The sequence below is a fragment of the Chanos chanos genome, chromosome 13 (assembly GCF_902362185.1).
Source record: "Chanos chanos chromosome 13, fChaCha1.1, whole genome shotgun sequence".
NCBI lineage: Eukaryota > Metazoa > Chordata > Actinopteri > Gonorynchiformes > Chanidae > Chanos > Chanos chanos.
In genome coordinates this window covers 18,732,044-18,752,266 of record NC_044507.1, presented here as the reverse complement: position 1 = coordinate 18,752,266, position 20,223 = coordinate 18,732,044, and the positions used below count along the sequence as shown (strand labels likewise).

The 20,223-nt window shown below is 42.6% G+C and overlaps 1 protein-coding gene across 5 annotated transcripts in view; it reads right to left on the bottom strand.

Annotated features, from left to right (window-relative positions):
• Nucleotides 1-3,135: 3,135 nt before the first annotated feature.
• axin1 (axin 1) overlaps nucleotides 3,136-20,223 on the bottom strand; it is an 18,916-nt gene continuing 1,828 nt past the window's right edge. Inside the window, exons 2-11 of one of the 5 annotated variants that reach the window (XM_030790057.1) lie at nucleotides 18,906-19,880; nucleotides 13,038-13,178; nucleotides 11,308-11,404; nucleotides 9,018-9,155; nucleotides 6,104-6,648; nucleotides 5,835-6,005; nucleotides 5,359-5,604; nucleotides 4,808-4,915; nucleotides 3,604-3,753; nucleotides 3,136-3,453 (exon numbers count right to left, since the gene is read on the bottom strand). In XM_030790057.1, coding sequence (XP_030645917.1) covers nucleotides 3,327-3,453; nucleotides 3,604-3,753; nucleotides 4,808-4,915; nucleotides 5,359-5,604; nucleotides 5,835-6,005; nucleotides 6,104-6,648; nucleotides 9,018-9,155; nucleotides 11,308-11,404; nucleotides 13,038-13,178; nucleotides 18,906-19,801 — 2,619 coding nt within the window. In that variant the 5' untranslated portion in view covers nucleotides 19,802-19,880 and the 3' untranslated portion in view covers nucleotides 3,136-3,326. Of the gene's footprint in view, nucleotides 3,454-3,603; nucleotides 3,754-4,807; nucleotides 4,916-5,340; nucleotides 5,608-5,834; nucleotides 6,006-6,103; nucleotides 6,649-9,017; nucleotides 9,156-11,307; nucleotides 11,405-13,037; nucleotides 13,179-18,905; nucleotides 19,881-20,223 lie in introns of those variants that run through there. The other 4 variants (XM_030790058.1, XM_030790060.1, XM_030790059.1 and 1 more) reach the window with 4 other exon arrangements.

The following is a 20,223-nucleotide window of genomic DNA, read 5'->3' as shown; positions in this document are numbered from 1 at the left end:
ATTGGCAGTTTTTGGAGGACAAATTTCTGTCTGCATATTTCAGTTTAGCATGTTGCCCCATTTTTTAAACACTGTTGTTAAAGAGGGTTTATATATTGGGGGTTCCGGATCCAATAATAATACGACAGGTTTTAAATGCCAAACTTGTTGGGTAATTTCTGCGAGCAGTTCAACTGTATCATTTAATTTCTGGGTCACTCTAGTAAGCCAAACACAAACCTCCAACTTAGAATATCCCATATAATATTTGAGTATGATTGTGAAAACATTCAGTGTTGGAATATAGTGTGGCAGCATTTATTGCCATTGCCTGTTGAAGAGATTTTCATGATGTAAAGTGTAGTAAAAAAAAAAAAAAAATCAACATGAAGTTAGAAGAGTGATGATGACACAAAGAGGGAGAGAGAGAGAGAGAAGAAAGAAAGAAAGAAAGAAAGACCTTTGTGATAAAACGAGAGAAAAGAGAAAGACGAGAATCGTTTTAAAGACACCGTGCTCAAATATGATTTTATTACACATCTTTATTGTCCAAAGTACCTTCAAAAGATTAATGTACAACTCAGCACACTTGAGCAGAACCAGGGCACTAAAAATCCAAATTGTGTTGCTGGTTTGAGAACAGATAAAAATGTACATATTTACATAGGGAAAAAAAGGCATATCCAAGTGTGCAGATGCTTATCACATGACACTAAAAACAACAAAAACAAAACAAATCTTTAAAAAGAAGCAAAATAAAAACATAATGCTAGTCCCTGGTAGTCAACAAATGAACTGAGGGAATCACACACACCCATTCACACACACACACACACACACACACATACAGACACACACACACACCAGAGCAGGACATGAAGGTGGCTATAAAGGCACTGTGTGACATCTTTATGAAGAGTTTATCCATGGTTAATGACAAGAGTACACTCTCAGGCTCTTCAGACAGTACAGCTCTCTCATTCTCCATTCCACTTCAACACAGCCACTGCACCATCACAATTACTACGGAATTTATGATGACGCTCGACAAAAAAGAAAAAAAAAATCTGCATTTCACATGATGCGTTTGAGTACCCAGTTCTTCAAGTTGATGGAAGAATGATAAAGTTCTGATATCAAAATCAAAACAAAAAAACAAAAACAAAAACATGATCATTACAAGTTTTACAGACTTTTTTTTTTGTATTATGTATGTGTATGTTCCAGAAGCATCTGTTAAAAAGAGACATTCACAGAACCAGGTTTTGAAAGGGTCAAAGTTCCTAAAATGGTAATGGCATTTCAACACACAGCATCTAGTATTACAGCACCACGTGTGTGTAGTTACCAGCTATGTCCCAGTGGTAAACTCTGACACGACAGTTACACCATCTCCCACAAACATCACAATTCCCTTGTATGCATGGAAATAGTGTGCAAGAGCGTCAACTGTTACACACAACAACAACAACAACAACAAAAAGAGAGGCTTGGACAATTTAGGGAAACAAAGGAGAAAAAACTGTTTGGAGAAAGTAAAAAAAAAAAAAAAAAAGAGAGAGAACAAATTCTATGGTGGAAACAAACAGCAAAATATTTACTTCCTACTGTGTACTGTTGTCTTTGGTGTTTTTATGATCTATTTTAAAAAAGTTAGATCATTATTTAGGCTAAAAATGACATTTTTTTTTTTTTAAACAATTCGTTCCTAGCAGGCACCAAATTTAGCCGCATTAAGCTAAGAGGCTACAATTCATTATTTCGGTTACTCTTTTTTTTTTTTTTTTTTTGTAAGCTGTAATACATGAAGGTAGGTGTAAACATGATCCGATGGCACTCTGCAGACTCACTCCTCTGTCAACATTCGACTGAACCTTCTTCCCTCCGACACATTCACAACACACCCGCGCCCCTCCCCCACACCTGCTACCACAGGCCACTTCTCAGACACTTGGGTTTCAACAAATACAAAAGCACTTGTATGGTAACTGAGTACACTCCCCCCCCCCCTCTGTCCTGGGCGATGTTTGATATCCGCTTTAATGCAGTTTTTAGAGTGTTACAGACGTAATATGAAGAATGTGTGAACCGATGAATGTTGATGTAAAAGGTTTTGTTTTCTAACCCATGATTATTTGTTCAGGAGACTACAGCACACGACGTGCAGGGAGGTAATTAGCGAGCAAATTTCAGAACATCAGTGACGGGTCACTGTGGCCGAGGAGGGGAAAAAAAAAAAAAAAAAAAACCGAGAAAAACCGAGACCTTCGGATCAACAACGCCATGGGGGTCGGTCGTTTTCCTCGCCGACTGTCGAACGTAAAGACAACGTTTTCTCCTTTAAAGACACGACTTCCTTTTTTTTCCTGCTTTTCTCCTTTGACACTGATGCATAATGCAGTGGGGAAAGTGAGGACTGCTGCTCTTGAATGGAAGGGTTAAAAGCACTTGGTAGGGCTTGGGCTATGGTTCTAGCTTTCAGCTGGTCTCCTGAACATAAAACTCCAGCGAAAACTAAGGATCTTCTCATGTTCCCACAGCTTCGATAAGATTAAAACCCAATAGCTTTTGTTTTTTTTTTTTGTTTTTTTTTTTTTTTTAAATATTTAAATAGATATAAAAGTTTCTCTTTTGTTTTTTGTTTTTCTTCTTCTTCTTTTTTTTTGTTGTTTTTTTTTTAAACAGACAGTTTGTACACATCTGGTACCAGTACATATAAAAATTACAAGAGTTGTTACATTAGAAAGGATACCTTCCTTCTTTATATTGTCATATCAAAAATATGCTTTAGTAAACATATTTATAGTACTTTTCTTTCTCTAGTCAAACTTTACATTGCTACATTACATTTTTTTTTTCAGAGTTAGAAATATACCAAAGATGTGAGTAGGCTGCCTTGTTGGTTTTCAGTCCGTGTTGGCTGTCAGCCTGCACACGAGACCGCTAGCCCAGAGCAGCTGAGTGGCACCACTAAAGCCTTTGTCCAGAGGTGAAAGCCTTAAAGTCAATAGTGTACTTCCCACAGCGACCTCCTTCCCCTCCTCCCTCCGCATGACTCCTCCTGGTTCCTTTATGGCTTTTTCAGCCTCCTGTAGATTCACATGCCCTGTACCATTTCTCTTCTGCACCTACACATGCACACAAACACACATACACTTTCTCTCTCTGTCTCTCACACACTCTCTCTCTCTCTCACGTCTCATGCACTCACACACACACACACGCAGACCACGCATTCCCTTTCTCTACAAAGAACAGATAGTTCTATCTTCTCCTCCCCCACATTCTCAGTATCTTTCTCTTTTTTTCTTTCTCTCTCTCTCTCTCTCTGTTTCTCTATGTTCACGTCAGTCAATCTTCTCCACTTTTCCGATGATCTTCTCCTCGAAAATGGGCAGGATCGCCTCATCCTCACGTACCTCTTCAAACACAACTCCGCAGTCAAACTCATCGCTCACCTTCTTGAAATAATACCTTAACGGTGAGGAGAGACGGAAAAGACACAAGTGTTATTTTTATTTATTTATTTTTTTTACTGAATTCTCAGATTCATAACTGTAATGATAATTAGCTAAATACATTTAAGAAAGGAAAAAAAAAGACAAAAATAACTAAATGAATCACCTGTAGCTCCCTTTCTTGGTCAGCAGTTCTTTAAACTGTCCCAGAGTCACAATCCTGCCTTTGACAGAGGTCCTGTATGGGATGGGCTCGCCACAGAAGTAATAGGCCACTGTGATGTTCTCACACGGCTGCTTCTTCATCGCTTTGTGCCTGCAAAGGAAAGAGACACTTCCAATTAAAAGACAAAAACAAGCAGGGAAAAAATTATGTTACCATTACCATTATGTTAAAAAAAAAAAAAAAAAAAGTCTCCTTTACACCTCCCAGGGCAATTCAAAAACGCAACAAAACAAACCAAAAGGCACTCTGCAACTTGAGCATGACAATGAGATGAGAAGAGTGTCACATAAGGATGTCAGACACAGTCAATGTTTCACGGCAGGTACTGGACTGGCCCCTGCACTCTGGTATCTAGTTACACCAGTAAGACTGTCCAGTAAGGCTAACTGGCAGGGTTTAGTTTACTGGTCAGACGAGTTTTAATATACTTGCTGCCAACTACAACCTTAAAAGACAAACAAACAAAACCGTGTAGCTGGACGTTCCAGCTGTTAGTCTGATGTTCCTCTCACATTTGATGGTGTATCCTTCATGTCACCACTCCTATCCGCTCAAGATAAAAAAAAAACTCTGATGTCCCCCGGCATTACCCAAACATTTATCTAACGGACGGAGCGATGGAACTTCAAAGGGAGCCAGTGCTTCCTAACAGGAGCCAAAAATACCCCGTTAAAGCCTTTTGGCTTGAGAAACATCGACGGCTCTACATCCTTTTGCAGAGTAAAAGGGGTTTCAAATCCGAACCAGACAGATTTACATACAAAGGGATCTACAAGATGCCGCATCTAAAGATTCATCACTTTGGAGACATGGTTCACGCAAATCTTTCCAAGACAACAAGCACTAGTAGCAGGCAGAACACCAACTACTACTACTGCGACTAACTATTAGGGAGCCTGAGCAAGTTTTCGTACTGGGATCCTAAAGTCGACTGGGAGGACAGATGAGGACACAAACAGAAGGGGAGGCTGTAAGATGTTAGTGGAATAAAGGTGAGTTACATGCTCCACAGCCCTGCTGTAGGCCAGGCTCATACGGGTGCTGGTGGCAGTGGTGGACAGAGGTACGGGGGGGAACGCGAGGGTTGGGGTAGGGATGGGTGGGGTGGGGTGGCGGGGACATTTTGGAGGACAGCTGAACGTACTCGGACTCGGAGAGCTCTGTGTCGGAGACAGCGGGCACCACGTTGAGCGGGGGGAACAGGGCGGGCCTGACTGCCGCGCGCCCCCGTTGGATCACCTCCATCACATACCTAAGGAACAACCCTGGGAATTAGACGCCAGCCGTGGGCTCCGGCACCATCAGCCAAACGCACCACCCCCACCTCACAGACACACCACCCCCGCCTCACAGACACACACGCACCCACGCACGCACGCACAGGATCCAGGCATGTATGTAGAGAAATCGTTCAATGAAAAACAACCGCAAAAAAAAAAAAAAAAGCCCTTTGAGAGCTTTGTCCGCATACTCACTACCGGAGCATCAAAGCCTACTGTTAGTGCTACGTCAGTTGGCTTTAGAAATGGAAAGACAAAAATCACAAAAAAAAAAAAAAAAAAAAATCTAAGGCCCGAGTAAAGTCCACATCTGTACAACACAGACACACCAACAAAACCCTGGAGTTGAGGGAAACGGTCAGTCGTGATGGAGATGCTGGGATTCATGTTTTTCCGCTCTGATAAGGTTTCTCACCTCTGCTTGGTCTGCAGGGTTCCAGACTTCTTCTTCTCTTCCTCAAGCCGCCTGCGGGCCTCCTCCAGCTGAATGAGGGGGTTGGGCGCGGGGTTGGGAGGCATGGTGGGGTCCTGGATGAAAGGATGAGAAGGCTGCACGTTGTTGCGAAGCTGCGCGCTGACCCACGGGTGAACTGCCCCCGGGCGCTCCACCGAACTGGGCCTGGATACATCGTGACCCTGGGCTTTCTTGGACCCCAAGATGCTCCTGAACAAAGAGTGATTTTTTTTTTTTTTTCTTTACTTCGTGAACAAAAACAAACACTGGGAAAGGTAAAGACAAGCATATATGCCACTACATGGGGTAACTCATCTCTTATAGGGAGCTCCTGATTTAGACACTGAAAGCAATACATTTCCTGAGGAGAAAGCGTCATGAAATGCTCCCCCAAAGATAAGCACTAAAACAGACTGCTTGAGGAGAGTTCCACTCACCCATAGGGACTCCTCTTATAGCGCCCAGCCTCTTTTTCTCCTTCCATCATCCACTGAAGGATCTTTTGGTTTCTCTCCAGTTCCTCAGTAGGCATGGCTTCTCGCATCTCGAAGCTGCGAGGGTCGTCACCCTTCTTAAACGGCCGTTTCGACAGCGTACTGCCTTTGCTTCTTGAGAGAGGAATAAGATCGTCAACAAACTGAAACTTAATCACAGAGGCCACAGAAAAAAGAGAATGGATCACGTTATCGCGAGAGCCTGGACGTACCCATAGTTCATGGGATCCATGGGGCCGGCACCCATCGGCATGCCGTCGGCGTAGTTCCGCGACTTGGATCCATAGTGGTGCTGCTCCACGCCCCAAGGGAAACTGCCGTGGACTCTCATGGCGGCCTCAGCCTCCACCTGCTCCTTGGGCTTGCCGCCCATGGCATGGTGGACGTGGTGTTTGTGATGGTACATGTGCGCGGTGTCGCCTTTGGGCCCCAGCCTGGCCTGGTGCTTGCCCTGTCCGCCCGACGGCGGCATCATGAGGCCGGGCATCTTGCCCGCGGGCAGCCCGTCCGGAGAGCGGGACTTGGGCGAGTGGCGGCCCGTGCCGGGCGACTGGCAGCCGGGCGTCTTCATGACGCGCTGGACGTGTTCGTCCAGGATGCTTTCGGGATTCTCCTCGTGCGCGTCACGCAGTTGCAGGCCGTTGTAGCTCATGTCGGAGTAGCGAGCACTGTAGTGCTGCGTATGCACAGCAGGGGGCAGTCTATGACTAGTCAAAGAGGGCGCTGAGGAGACATCTGCATCATCACCTTCCTCTTCCTGCAAAAGACAAAAAAAGAGCTTGCTTTAGATGCTACAATAAAAGAGCGAATGACATCAAACTGAGCAAAACTGCAAGGTGATAAAAGAACATATATTGTTGACATCAAGAGGAAGACAGAGAAAGCCGTTTCCACACTTGATAGACTTTTCTCTGAACTCCTGTTTAGGTTGGGGGGGGAGGGGGGTAGTAATTAAATGATCTGTGATAGAAGATACCATTCAAATGATCTGTGAAAATGAAGATCACTACCACTCTTGGAAAAACATTTCTAATGTTACAAAGTTATACCAGCAGATGCAGGTACACAAGCAGATGTCTCTGCGGGCTCCATCACCTGACCTCCTTCATCTCACACATGCTGTTTCTTGCTTTATGCATGTGCTCAGTAGAGAGAGAATTATCAGCTGTCACGCCACCTACAGCCAAGGCTCAATTATAAAAGAAAGGAAACCAAGCCCACAGGAACGTCATCTCAGTCTCCAATTTCACCGGTGTCACGGAACGTCTCCTGCGTGACCCGAGTTGGCAGAACTTCCCACAGCATCTTGTTCTCTTGCAAACTTGCTCATGACTTTTGGTGACTACGGCAACTGCAGGTGGGAGGCAGAGGATAGGCGGAGGTGGGGAGTGGGGGTAATTTATGTGAGCGTCGCTTTGATGCCCTTTCCAGGTATCAGAAACCAAGCAGGTAGCTGAGGCTTTTAGAGGATTTGGCACACACTGATATTTCTGTCTGAACAGCTGGACAGCTCATCTCTTCATACTCTGCTCTACACCTACTATGCCAAAAAAAAAAAAAAAAAAAAAGTACAGGGGATGGAGGCTGAGAACCTGCAGCCACCCAAAACGCAAGGTGCCAACAAGTCAGTGCAGCGGATATGGCTTGGGATGACTTCCAGATAATTATTGCACTAGTGGTCAAGATCACCATGCAGAACAGAAGACAGCAGAGTTGACAGCAATGTCGTTGCTTCTGTATGTTACTTTTTTTTTCTTTTTTTTTTTGGGGGGGACATGTTCCGTGCAAAAGAGTTTATGTTAGATAAACTTAAGATAACAGGAGAAATGTATTTTTTGAGTGAAATTTTACACACATATTATAGAGTCTGTGAAAAAAAAATTGAACAACAACACTGGAGAGGACAGATAGCCGACTTTGTTTCTAAAAACGCGTGAAAAGGAACAGAGAAAAGATTATGGGCCTAACAAAGCAGTGAACAGGGTTGAACAGTACAGAGTCATGGTCATCTGGAAGCCATGTCATCCGATCTTAACAATGACTAAAGAATGTCTGAAAGACGTGCGTTCATTTTCAAACCTGCGTTTTTACGTTTTTTTTGGTTTCTCTAAAATTCTCAGTAAAAGTGAGACCAGTTGTAATCTCTCTCTGATGTATTGGATCTGACACTTTTACTTCATTTAAAACACAGCATCTGGATTCCAGCAAAGGTAGTTCTGCAACCCTCTGTCATCCATATTCTAAGTGTGCGGAGAGAAAACTTCATAGACTAAACTGTTCAGACAGTTATTTGTCAGAGACAAAATTCAACTCGTCACTGTTTACCCATGAGAAATTGCAGAGTAAGAATGCTAACGTGCTATGGATACAAAATCATAAAAAGACTACAAATGGAACAAGTTGAAATGAGTTTAGATGCTTCAGTTCTGAAAGGTACTGAATCAAAAAAAAAAAAAAAAAAAAAAGAAACCGCTAATCTCTGAGGATGAGGCCACAATGAGAATATCAATTAAGACACAACAAAGTTCCCGGGCTGAGTTCTTAATAACTAAAACCTACTGTTGCTTGACAGCACTTCCTCTCTAGCAGGAGGCCAAGCTACAATAAATTATCAGCCCTGAGACTTTAACACCGGGCTTTGTGTTTGGAAAAAGATTCCATTTTGCGGAGCGCGCAGGCATTTCTTCACGCCCCGACGCACTTCAAACAAAGTCATTACACTGCAGCGCTCTCGCCGGTGCTTCAATCTGCAGGTGTTCCACCTGATGCCCAAAACAAAAGCTACATAAATGAACACAGCTCCCTGATAAACTCCATCTGAAACTCTTTTCAAAGCGACGGCAGAAGTGCCGCTAAGTCATCTGCCACTGAGAGAAATACGCTAGGGGTTTTGTTTTTTTTTGTGTTGTTTTTCCTTTTCTTTTCTTTTTTTTTTTTTGATTACATATGCGCTCCGGGCCGCCAAGTCAACTCTGAAGAAGTTGATTACGGAAAGGAGAAGCCGAAAAACCCGACGCTCTTAAGCTGTAAAACAGATACGCGTTGAAGAGATATTGAAGGTGGGAAAAAAAAGGCTGAAGAGCCTCTTGAAATGCAGAGGCAGGTGGCTTGGCCTCGGACACGTACCAGTCGGACTCTCTTGAGTCGTTCTTCCAGCTTCTCCTGCGCCTCCCGCTCTCTCAGCACTCCCTCCAGCTTGCTGATCAGCTCGGCCGCAAACTTCTCTGGCTCCACGTGAATATCCTTTGGCATCCGGTTTGTGCGCTGCAAACAGAAGAATTGGATGCCAGATTTTAGACCAGAAGGACCACACGTTGACTTTCAGGGAGCTTTGTTCTTGGAGAAAGAGAGATAGTGAAAGAAGGGAGTGGTTAGATGTGTAGGCAAAGGGGAGAGAGAGAGAGAGACAACGAAACGATCTTTGCGCAGTAACGAGAGAGGAGACGTCAGTATCAAAACAGGCGAGACACATTTATCAGACAAATACAACATAAGGCCTGCGTGCAAATGGAAACGACAGTGTCTAACTCTGATAAACTCCAGCCAAGGTGCAGTTTGCTGCCTACAATGTCAACTGACTCCATAAAAAAAAAAAAAAAACCTTTTATGTGAATATGGCTTTAGCCAAACCCGGCCTCTGCTGTCTTTCATCTCAATGTCCTCTTGCACAAGGCCAAGTCAACTGAGACGTCTTATGTGGAGCTGGCTCCTTAATGGCTGACAGGATAACAGCAATAATCACTCTTAATCAGTGCAGATTAAATCATAAAAAAATGAGTCATATCATTAGATCAAAGGGATAGATCGAACTGTTTTCTACTTTTATGCTAGCTTGGGAATCGCATTATTCACCTAAAAATATGGACTTGCAAATAGACTTGGAGACTGGCCCCGGAGCAAGTCCGATCAAAGCTTGAAGATGCTACACCTTTGATTTTGTGTGGTCGTGGGAAGCAGGAGGAAAACTCTCGTCAAAGACTGAAAACGCTACGCTCCTCTTACGACCTACGAAAATTAAAATCATTACCGCCCTTGGAAGAACGCATCAGACGTCAAGTGGCTGTATCAGCAGATGTCAGTGAATAAGCAGACATCCCTGCAGGCCTGATCACCTAACCTCTCCATATGAAACACATGGAATGCTACAAAACAGGCTGCAGGCTTTATAAAAAAATAAAAAAAATAAAAAAACCTATTTACAAACAGTCTCGAAGGCTGCTTCTGAAGCACATCCGGTTAAAACTTGAGGACTTTTAAAAGCTTGATTACAAGGGTCAAACTTTTATCTGAATCCTTCTCTCCCTCGTGCCTTTGTTCTGTGGCTGAGTTTTGTTTGAATTCATTTGACTCGTTCCCAGCCCACGCTGCTCACCCTCCCAGTGAAGCGGCAATATCTGTCTACTCTCCACAAGATGTTATGGCTACTGTCACCGCTTCACTGCAGCAGACCTCCCTTTAAGAACAGAAAGCCTTTTTTTCTTTCTCTCTCTCTCTCGCTCTCTCCATATCCGAGAGACAAAGCATGCGGTGGATAGGCCTGCCTGTCCTGTATGACAATTTAGAGAGAATTATTTGTGTGAAGATCTGAATCATTCTTGTTGCAAAACCTATAGCCAGAATGAAAAAATATATACATTTGAGGCCAATTCAGAGCGCTACAAATGGTTTTATAGCATTCATAACCTGAGCGATACTGTTTAGTCCCAGACACGTATGTTCGCAAATGGTGAGAGCGCTGCCATTAGACCATCTCAGTTAAATAGGAGATGTTACAGCTAGAATTGCTCTCATTTTAGACCATGATGAGCCAAGCCCCTGGTAAGGGAGCGTCTGTTTGCTTTTTTAAATTGGATTCCTGACTCAGAGGCTCCAATTATGCTGGAGCTGTTGCAGCAGGGGAAGCCTGCCATCAGAGGGGAACCGAGCACATCCAGCTGAAGAGAAGCATAAGAAACGCTTTAGACAGCATCCTCCCTCTCCCTCTCTCACACACACACTACACATCAGCTATTCACCAGCACATGATCAAAGCCTACAGCCTCCACTGAGCATCTTAAGAATGCACATTCATTTCAAGATGGAAGGGGAGAGAGGAAGACAGAGAGCAAGAGAGAGAGAGAGAGCGAGAGGGCGAGAGAGAGAGAGACAGAGAGAGAGAAAGGGAGGAAACAAAGAGTAAAGTGGGAGAAGAGGAAATGACAAAAAAAAAAAAGAGGGAGAGACCTGAGATGATGGACACATGGAAAACAGGAAAAAGAGAAACAACAGAGAAAGAGAGGGAAGGAGACAGACAGACAGACAGACAGACAGGCAAGCAGGCAGACAGAGGAAGAGAAAGGGGAGGAAAAGAACACAATGCCTGAGACATGTAAGCATTGAGTAGTTTTGCTCTTGTGTAAACAGCAGGTATACTTACAGGAATGTGAGGTAGTGGCACACGCCCGTTAGCTTTGGCACTCTCGTGCATCTCTCTTCGATGCTGTTTGCGGTATCTGTACGGTGGAACCCCATCTCTGAGAGGAAAATAAACAATACACACAAAGAAAGAACATCGTGTTCTATTACGAGCTGTGAAACACTATAATATATGTTAATAGCCTGATGTATAAAACCATGACAAGGATCCTCGACATCTAAAGTTGGAGGGAAAAAAAAAACGATATGTAACATTTTCAGATGTTCGTCTAACATTTATCGGCAGCATTGCCACGGATTGAGGGTTGACCAGCCGAACAACACGAGAAAAATCACAAATGTAAAACACTTGTTCGATTAGAAGAAGTTAAAACACGGAGTTCATTCAAGCGAATTTCGGTGGCGTGTCTGAAGCGTTAGCAGAAACGAGTGGAAGCATCAGAGCATTGTCAGCTGGGTGTCCCTCTCTGACATGGACACCATAAGCTTTAATCCCCCTACTACTGAGGGTCCTGCTGAGTACCCATCCACTCCAGCAAGGGCTCTGAGGCAAACAGCAGATAATGGCCTCTAATCTACACTACTTCAGACACATGTTTGTGTCCTGCAGAGTTGGCTTTCATGTTTCTTTAACGCAGCTCCCCAGTGCCATCTCTGAACTTCACACGCACCCTTTTTTTTCCTCTTTTTTTGGCCTCTTTCCCTCTGCCAACACATCCTCACTCAACTCCATCAAAGGAAACACACTTCCTGTTAAGGAGGAAGACTGGGAGAGCGGGGGGGGGGGGTGGACTGCGTTGAATAACAGCGTGTGCTTTGGGACAGAGCCTCAAGTGGAAAACTGAGTGTATCAGATGGGTGGTTGGGACAACAGGATGGTCAGTGAATGTTCGATTGATAAATAATTCCTTTCTATTTGTTTTCTGTCTGTGAAAATACATGCCTTTGTTTTTGTTTTTGTTTCCTTTAGGGACTTTCACTCAAATTCTACAAGAAATCATTGTTGGCAGAGAAAAAACATTAAACCAACAGAATGTCAAATGGACACATTTTCTCTCCACAAGTACACTCGGGGAGCTTTTTTTGCTTTCAATAATTAATATCTCTTTATTATGTCAATACCCTTTTGTCCTTGACAACAATGCAAAGACTATTTTCTTTAAATTCGAAGTAACCTAATTTAAAAGGAAACAAGTTGATGCCTTCAAATTACAGTCCACGGCCCTTAGTACCTCCCAATTTGAGGCTCTATAATTAGCATAAGTAATGACATTTAGGAGCTTTCATTGGCGTGGTTAATGAGCAGATGGCCTTCCTCAGAGGAGAGCAGATTTGTGTCCATACCCACAGCTCTATGAAGAGAGTTCATCTCTGTTCACGAGACACCGTTCTGAGACCAGAGCCTGCCCAAAGCTGTCTGGATCGACCAGAATCAAAAAAAAAAAAAGACTGGCTTTTAATTGTGTCTCTTTTTTCAGTTTATTTCTAGCTCTGCAGGATCAGTGGTGGCAAACAGGCAAATCCTGCTAAAAAAAAAAAATGACTTGAAGATACGTGGCAAATTTTTTTTATTTTATTTTTCAGCTCAGCAAAGCCGTGCGCCGGAATAATCCACCGCAGTGTGTTTGTGAGGGGATGTCTACGGCGTGCACGGCACTGTCAGAGAGGCAGTGAGGGAAGAGTGCATGAGTGTGTGTGTGTGTGTGTGTGTGTGTTTGGATGTGTACGTACACACTGCTGTCGGTCAGGGAGAGTGTGTCTGCGTCACTGGACATGCTCTGCTGCTCACTATCGTTGGCACTGGTTGCGGGAGCCAAGGCATAGCCTGTGTTGACGTAGTAAGGGTTGATGGGTTCTCTCCACTGCGCATGTCTGTGAACATAGCATAGAGCAAAGAGGAAAGATGAGACATGACTGCACTGAAACACCCTTTATCAATTGAAAAAATATTACATATATGTGTGTGTAGATATATATATATATATATATATATATATATATATATACATATATATATATATACACACACACACGTGATGGGCGACAATGATTTACACATTGCTACAGCTTGCCGTAACTGTATCTTACCATTTCCATCTGTGAATGAATAGCAATGAAATGTGACTCGCCGCCCATATAATTTCCACAAATAACACAAACATCAACACATTATATATCACTTTAGAAAGCTTCTGGCAAGCTTGCGGTCTTCAGCGAACTGATTTACCGATTACTCTGAAACAGAAAGCACACAGCAGGCTTGCTTTATCATCTCTACTCCACCATTCCTTACATATATGCGTGTGTGTGAGTGTGCATCTTGGACACTGAGGAAGGTTGCTTATGTTTAATTGAGAGCCTCCTCAAAAAGTGTACATTTACACTACACTGCAATTAAACAGAGGGTCTTAAAAAGCCTTAAAGTATAAAGTCAACCCATTTGACTTCATCATAAGCGTACAATCATACAAATGAATTGAGTAAGGCCTGAGCAAATCAAATGGACCAAAAGAGGAGCCTTGCAGAACACCTCAGACTATCTTCCTGGACAATGAATTCTAAACATCCTGAAAAAACATCACCGTTTGAGATTTTAAAACATATGCGGTGCTTTGTCTACGGTTAAATAAACCCAATGTATAAAAGAATGGGCAGTGTCAAATGCCCTCTACAGAGACATGAATTTATAGATGTTATGCTGTTTAACAGGTAATTACAACCTGATAAAAAAAAACTACATAGTGTGCAGAGGTTGTAGAACTATGATGGCACACCAAATTTCTGTCAACTAGACCTAGACGTCGCCAACTTTTGTTATCTAAAAAGCAGCATCAGCTGGCAAATAATACTATCTGTGAAAAAAAAAAGTCTAACAGTCTGTTAGGTAAACCACTTTCATTCCCTTTGTTAAATGGGGGAGAAATTCCCCAATGTGTGGATACCAATGCCACAAAACCCGTTAACATAAAGTTCAGGATGTAAGACTTAAGTCATTCTGAACTTGCCTTTTTTGCTGTGTAATCAACATATCCTGGGAGCATTTTTCCATTTTTGATTGTTAGGCTTGTTGCACACCTGGCTTCTCAATAAACGTACTTTGACCTTGTTGCCTCTCAGCACCATTGTAAAATTATCAAATGTAAAGTAAATTAAAACGTTGCCGGCCACAATGTACGGCGCCGAATTTTCCCAACTCTGCTGATACACCATATCTTAACAAATAAGTCACAGATAACAGTTAGTTTAATCTTGACTAAACATATAGCCTCGCAAACAGTGTAAAAAATCATCTGCAAAAATAATGTTGGAAAACAAAAACTGTTCAACACCCTGGTTTCTTTAAGAAAAGCAAGACTTAGCACCACGCAAGAAGGACTGATGGAAATTTAGCATGACAGTGATATTATACTCTACTAGGATTACAGTCTTGCTAATATTGCCAATCCTTTCAAGTGTGGGGGAGCAGACATGGACAGATATTTCTTTTCTCCTGTAACACTTTGAAGATTTGGTGGAACCATCGTTTAGGACAGTGCTCTATCTGGGTGGTGGGGGCTGTTTTCAACTTTGCCAATCATGCAATTTTATATTAGACTTAAACAAATCACTTTCTTTATTTAAAGGAAACAGTTCTCTCAACATTTACATACCATCAAGAACGTCAGCATTTGAACCTCAGATTAAAACATGCAACATCTGCAGTGAGCCTTACTGACTTACTGACAATAGGCCTAAGTATTAGACTAAAAAAAAGAAAACAAACCAGTCAGCAACAGTATCACAGCTCAGTTCAGAGCACAGAGCACATCAGTTGACTACATCCAGCATGTAGAACCATTGTCTAATATTACAAAGACATTAAAGTACAAAAAACAACTAAGAGAAGCTTAAGCTTCTTTGAAAGAGAATACTTGAGGTCTTTAAACCAACAAAACAGTGATAATACTAGAAGAATAAAAAACGCCCAAAGCTACAGTTAAATTAAGTAAAAGTGCTTGATCGCTTATTTAACATGATAAAGCATATACGGATGACAGCATCTCATTGGTAGCTTGACAAGAAAAAAAAAATGCACTTATTGCAGGCACACAAGTGGTATATGTGGAAAAATTTATGTCAAAACATAGCTTGCCCTAGAAAAAAAAAAATCTGTAATCAATATCTGACGACAAAAATGACAAGCTAATCAAATAAGAAGAATCAACTGAGCAAGGACCACAGAAAACACAGACCTAAATCCAGATCCCTTTTTTAAACAGAGAGCAGGTCTCTGTCTACGGGGCAGAACAGCGGGAAATGGCTGACTCCTACCTGCAAATTGGACATTCCGCAAAAAGTGAGGCATTTCTTTATGAGCGGTAAATACTGAGGCTAAGGAGCAGGGAAAAGGAGTGGAGGCAGACTGCGGCCTACTGCGGCCTCCAGTGATTATTCCCAGCTCTCAATCCAAACTATAGCCTTCTAATGATTCAAGCAGCAGGCATGTCAATATTCAGGGTATCAGAGAGATGGAGCCCCGAGGAGAAAGGCTCCCCCAGCCCTTACCAGCATGCGTAGTCATGCCTATCATTTTATATTCCATTTGATTTCTCTCAAAACAAAGGCTGCCAAAACCATCATGGGGTTTGTGGAGCCTCTATATTATTCAAGAGATCCAAAAACTGATTGATTGAATTTTCTGTGGTTTGAAATCGAATGTTAAACACGAGATAAGGGTGTCTTGCCTACTGCAACTTGATACCGTGGTAATGATGTTCTGACAACATCGCATCACTTAAAATGTATACAGGTACTGCTGGAATGCTGCAAAAAAGAAAAAAAAAGAAAGATAAAGAAAAAGAAACCGTTGAATATTAAGCCCTTACTAAAACACCAAAGAGCACTGACAGAAATCCTGATGCGCATTTGAGAGACCATTAAACTGTTGTATGCAGCACTGATGTTCCACTGATTTACACACCTCTCTTTATCTAAGACAATGATTATCTGATCTTAGCCCCCCCCCCCAATTTTACATATGAATACTGCAGGGTTTCCATCTCCACAGACCGACTAAAGTGAAGCTGTATTCCTTCACTAAGGCACATATGAGGGAATGACCCTTGCTATCTGTTTCTCAGCCTCAGTACCTCTGATCTACCACTCACTCAATGGGGATATTCAAAACAAAACAAAAAAATTTAAATTCTGAAAGACATGCTAAGGTTGACTCAGTTGCCCTGCGGAACTAGATGTGGAACATCTACACCGACCAGAGTCAAAGAACCATCTTAGTGCAAGTCCTTTCAGGCAAGTTTCTGCAAAAAGGTTTGTGTAACATAAAAATCCACCTCTCTTGGTTTTGCCGAGATGATCTTGACATTGTTTTCATGATTTTCCAGGCCTGTAAATGGAATAAATTTGCTTTCGGACTACTCCGGTTGGTTTGTTAAAGAAAAGCAGCGACGCCAAATCTAAATCACCAGTTCAGGCCACCTGTGCATCACATTCGAAAACTCAAACCAGATTTAAAGAGGAAGAGGAAAAAGAACCGCTCAGCCGACAGTTCAGCAAACCGAACCAGTCTACCCAAATCAAAACCGGATAATCTCACTAAACCGTCATTTTAAAGGAAACAACGGGCATATGACTAATGCAAAATTCAGTTAGACAAAAAACCTGCAGGGTGATCCTAAAAGGCTATTTAAAAATGAACAAAATCTTTTTGTAATTCCAGCCAAATACTTCATCTAATGAAATAATAATTTGAGAACTACTTCAAAAATACATTTGCTCATCTTAATTAAAAATCCCGACCAGAGGCCATGGAATATACATTCACTTGGGTGGAGTGTTGAGGGTGTTTTTGTGGTTTCTGAAAATCAAAGTCTTTCATTTTGTCACGAGTTGCAGCTTGTTAAAAAGAGGTGCCCTCTCACATCAAAAAAGGAAAAGAAAGAAAAAAAGAAAAAAAAAAAGAAAAAGAAATTTAGATTCTGCAAAGACACTCATCTGAAAAATAGTTGGAAAAATGGTCTCCTCTGAAATAAAGACAATGATGTGTTAGACACAATATTGTCTCAGAAACACGGAGGTAAAAAAGAAATTTAAAAAGTGATTTTAACTCTGTTTTTCTTTTTTTTGTTGTTGCTGTCAAAAATCCCTTTACCCCTAGGGTTGTTTTCATCTTTAAACAAGCATGACAGAGCTGAACCGTGCTCTTGGTCCGAAGTGTGTGATTGTATCTTCAACAGATGTCAAAGTTTGTCTGAGACAGTTGCAAGAAAAAAATCTGGGTCAACCTCTACAGATAGAATTCCACAATTCCACACCATCTCTGCCTGTGAGGCTGCTAGCAGCGCATAGCAGTGCTGTTGAACGCATTTGAGGAGCAGAAATACAATGTGTTCCTGAACATTTTACAGAGGCTAAGTCAGTCTGAGCAAATCCCTCCTCCTCATCCTCCTCCTCCTCCAGCTTAGCACGCCTGCTTAGCATTTAAGCCTCAACGTTTGTGAAATAAAATTATATTGCACAAATTCAGAGACAGCAAACATGTACAACCCCCCAACCAAAAATAGAAGAAAAAAAAAACAAAACAAAGAAAAACAACAACAACAGTAAGACTGTTGATATGTGGTCTTAAAATCACTGGTACAAAAGCTTTGTAATCCTCAGCATTGCTTGCTCAAAAGCCCACAAGCATAACTTTCCATTCCAACAGGACAAGGATTAGATCCTTAAGTAGTCACATCTCCAAATCCCATTTCGTTCATATGAAGGGACAGAGGGTTCTGATGCACCGAGTGATTTGTTGTAAATGTAACAGCATGCTTTCTAAAATCCCTGTCTCTGCAGATAAAAGACATGTGCCACGCATGGTACTAAAGGGAAGAAATTCCTGATTCCAAAAGCAAAAGTGGTTCTGTGAAATGCAGCTGGAACGAAATGAAAAGGTTTTGTTTCATAAAACAACTGATCATGTCATAAAACATGCTTTTAGATTAAAACAAAAAAAAAGCACAGGTAAACACAGATAAGGATGTTCTTCAGAAACGAAAGCAAGTTTCTCACAGCAGAGATGATTAAAAAAAGAGAAAAAAAAAATCTTTAGACATTTTAGCTAGACAGTAGATTAAAAAAAAAAAAAAATTAAGTAGAGTTCTCTAACGGTCTAATTTACATGAATCTCTTCTGTGAGGAACACTTTCTAACTTCTTTTACTGCAGTTAAACCCAGGGTCTCCATTTTGCACACTCAAAAGAGGAATCATGTCGGGCTTTTTTGAGGGGAAGCTTTATTCTACCATAAAAGCCTGTCATTCAGAGAACACCTGCACAGAGAGCACAAAGAGAACCCGCTTGCACCCTCCTCACAGCAGGTAAAGACACTCCTGTGACCTAGTCACTGCCTAGCTACCAAAGTCACAGGCGCTTTAAGCTCCCTGCCTACACTGCATTCTTCTCATCTCTTATGGTGGGCTGTGCTAAACTCTGACTCTCTCCTTTTTATCTCCTTTTTCAGGCTGTACGTGCAGCGGGGGGGGGGGAGATCAGGCTCACTCATACTCTTGCTTTCCCTCTTTCTCTCTCTCCCTCTCTCTGAGTTTTGAGGATTTACCTGTACTCCTGGCCTTCCTGGTATCTCTTACTGCTGGCCACGCGCTGAGGGGCCGTCTCAAGAAGCAGCTTCTGGGTGAGCCGATTACTGGGGGTGGGGTCGCTCTCTGGATGTTCCTCCGGCTCCTGCTCGCACCTCCACTCCTCGTCCTCGTTCAGAGTCGGCAAATACCCAGGCAACACCTTGCCGTTCCCCGACACGGAGCTCTGGTCACTGTACAGTTTGGGGCTCTCACCTCCCGTCCTGGTATATTCCAAATAAATGTCCGATTTCAAAAACAAAGGGTAGGTGTTCTCCTCCATCATGGTCTGGATTTCAGTCTGAGCTTGGTCAAACATAGCGGGGTCGATGTGCAATTTCATCACGCAGTCTTTGATGAAGCTCTTTGTGGCTGGTTTGATCTGTCTGGAAACTATCCCATTATTGTCCAAGATATATTTTTTGTAGATCGCTTTCGCTAACCTCACCTTCTTGTCTTCGTTGCCTTCGTTGGCCTCCAGTTTCCGGAAGCCGCTGCAGGCGAACCAGAAGTCCAACATGTCGGCGCACTCCTCCTGTTTCAAGAAAGTCCTGAACAGGTGGATCCCATCTTGATCGTCCAGGAGAGAGTGCAGAGATTCGGCCCATTTCAGGTAGGGGGGTGTTGGAGAGGCGCTGCCCTCTGGCTCGTAGCCCAGGTCCAGGTCAGGCCTTCTGGGCGTAGCCGTGGAGGCCTCGCTCTTGAGGCTCTCGCTTTTGGAGGAGTAAAAACCGTGGCTATATTGCCTGCCATCGCTGGACACCAGTTCCCCCTCCTCCCCAGGGACCGGGGGTCTGGGGGCATCCTCAGTGAAGCTGCCTCCAATGTCCACCAGGTATCCCCCCTTCTCGTTCACACTCATTCTCACAGTGTCCATGCACCCTGTTCCAGTACAGCTCACACGGCAGAGCAACTAAATCCAGTCTTCTACTAATGCCACTGCGAAAGAATTCCTCCTGAAAAATAAACAAACAAACACACACACACAACAGAGCATGAATTTAATCTCTGCAAAACTTAAAAGTCTTTTGATATGTCTAAAGATGTCTAAGTGTATTTTTTTTCTTTCTTTTTTTGAGGAGAACAACACAAATGGGCCTACTTCTGATACATACATAAATGCAACTTGGAATATGTTAATAATAGCCCATACATACTTTCGATAATAAAAATAATAGCCCATACATTAGAAATGCAAACTTGACAAGTTTACTGTAAAATTTCCAAGAGTACTTCTCTTACAGATTTCTTCCAGGATATCTCATTAGTGGTACTGCAAAGAAAGTTTGTCACACCAAT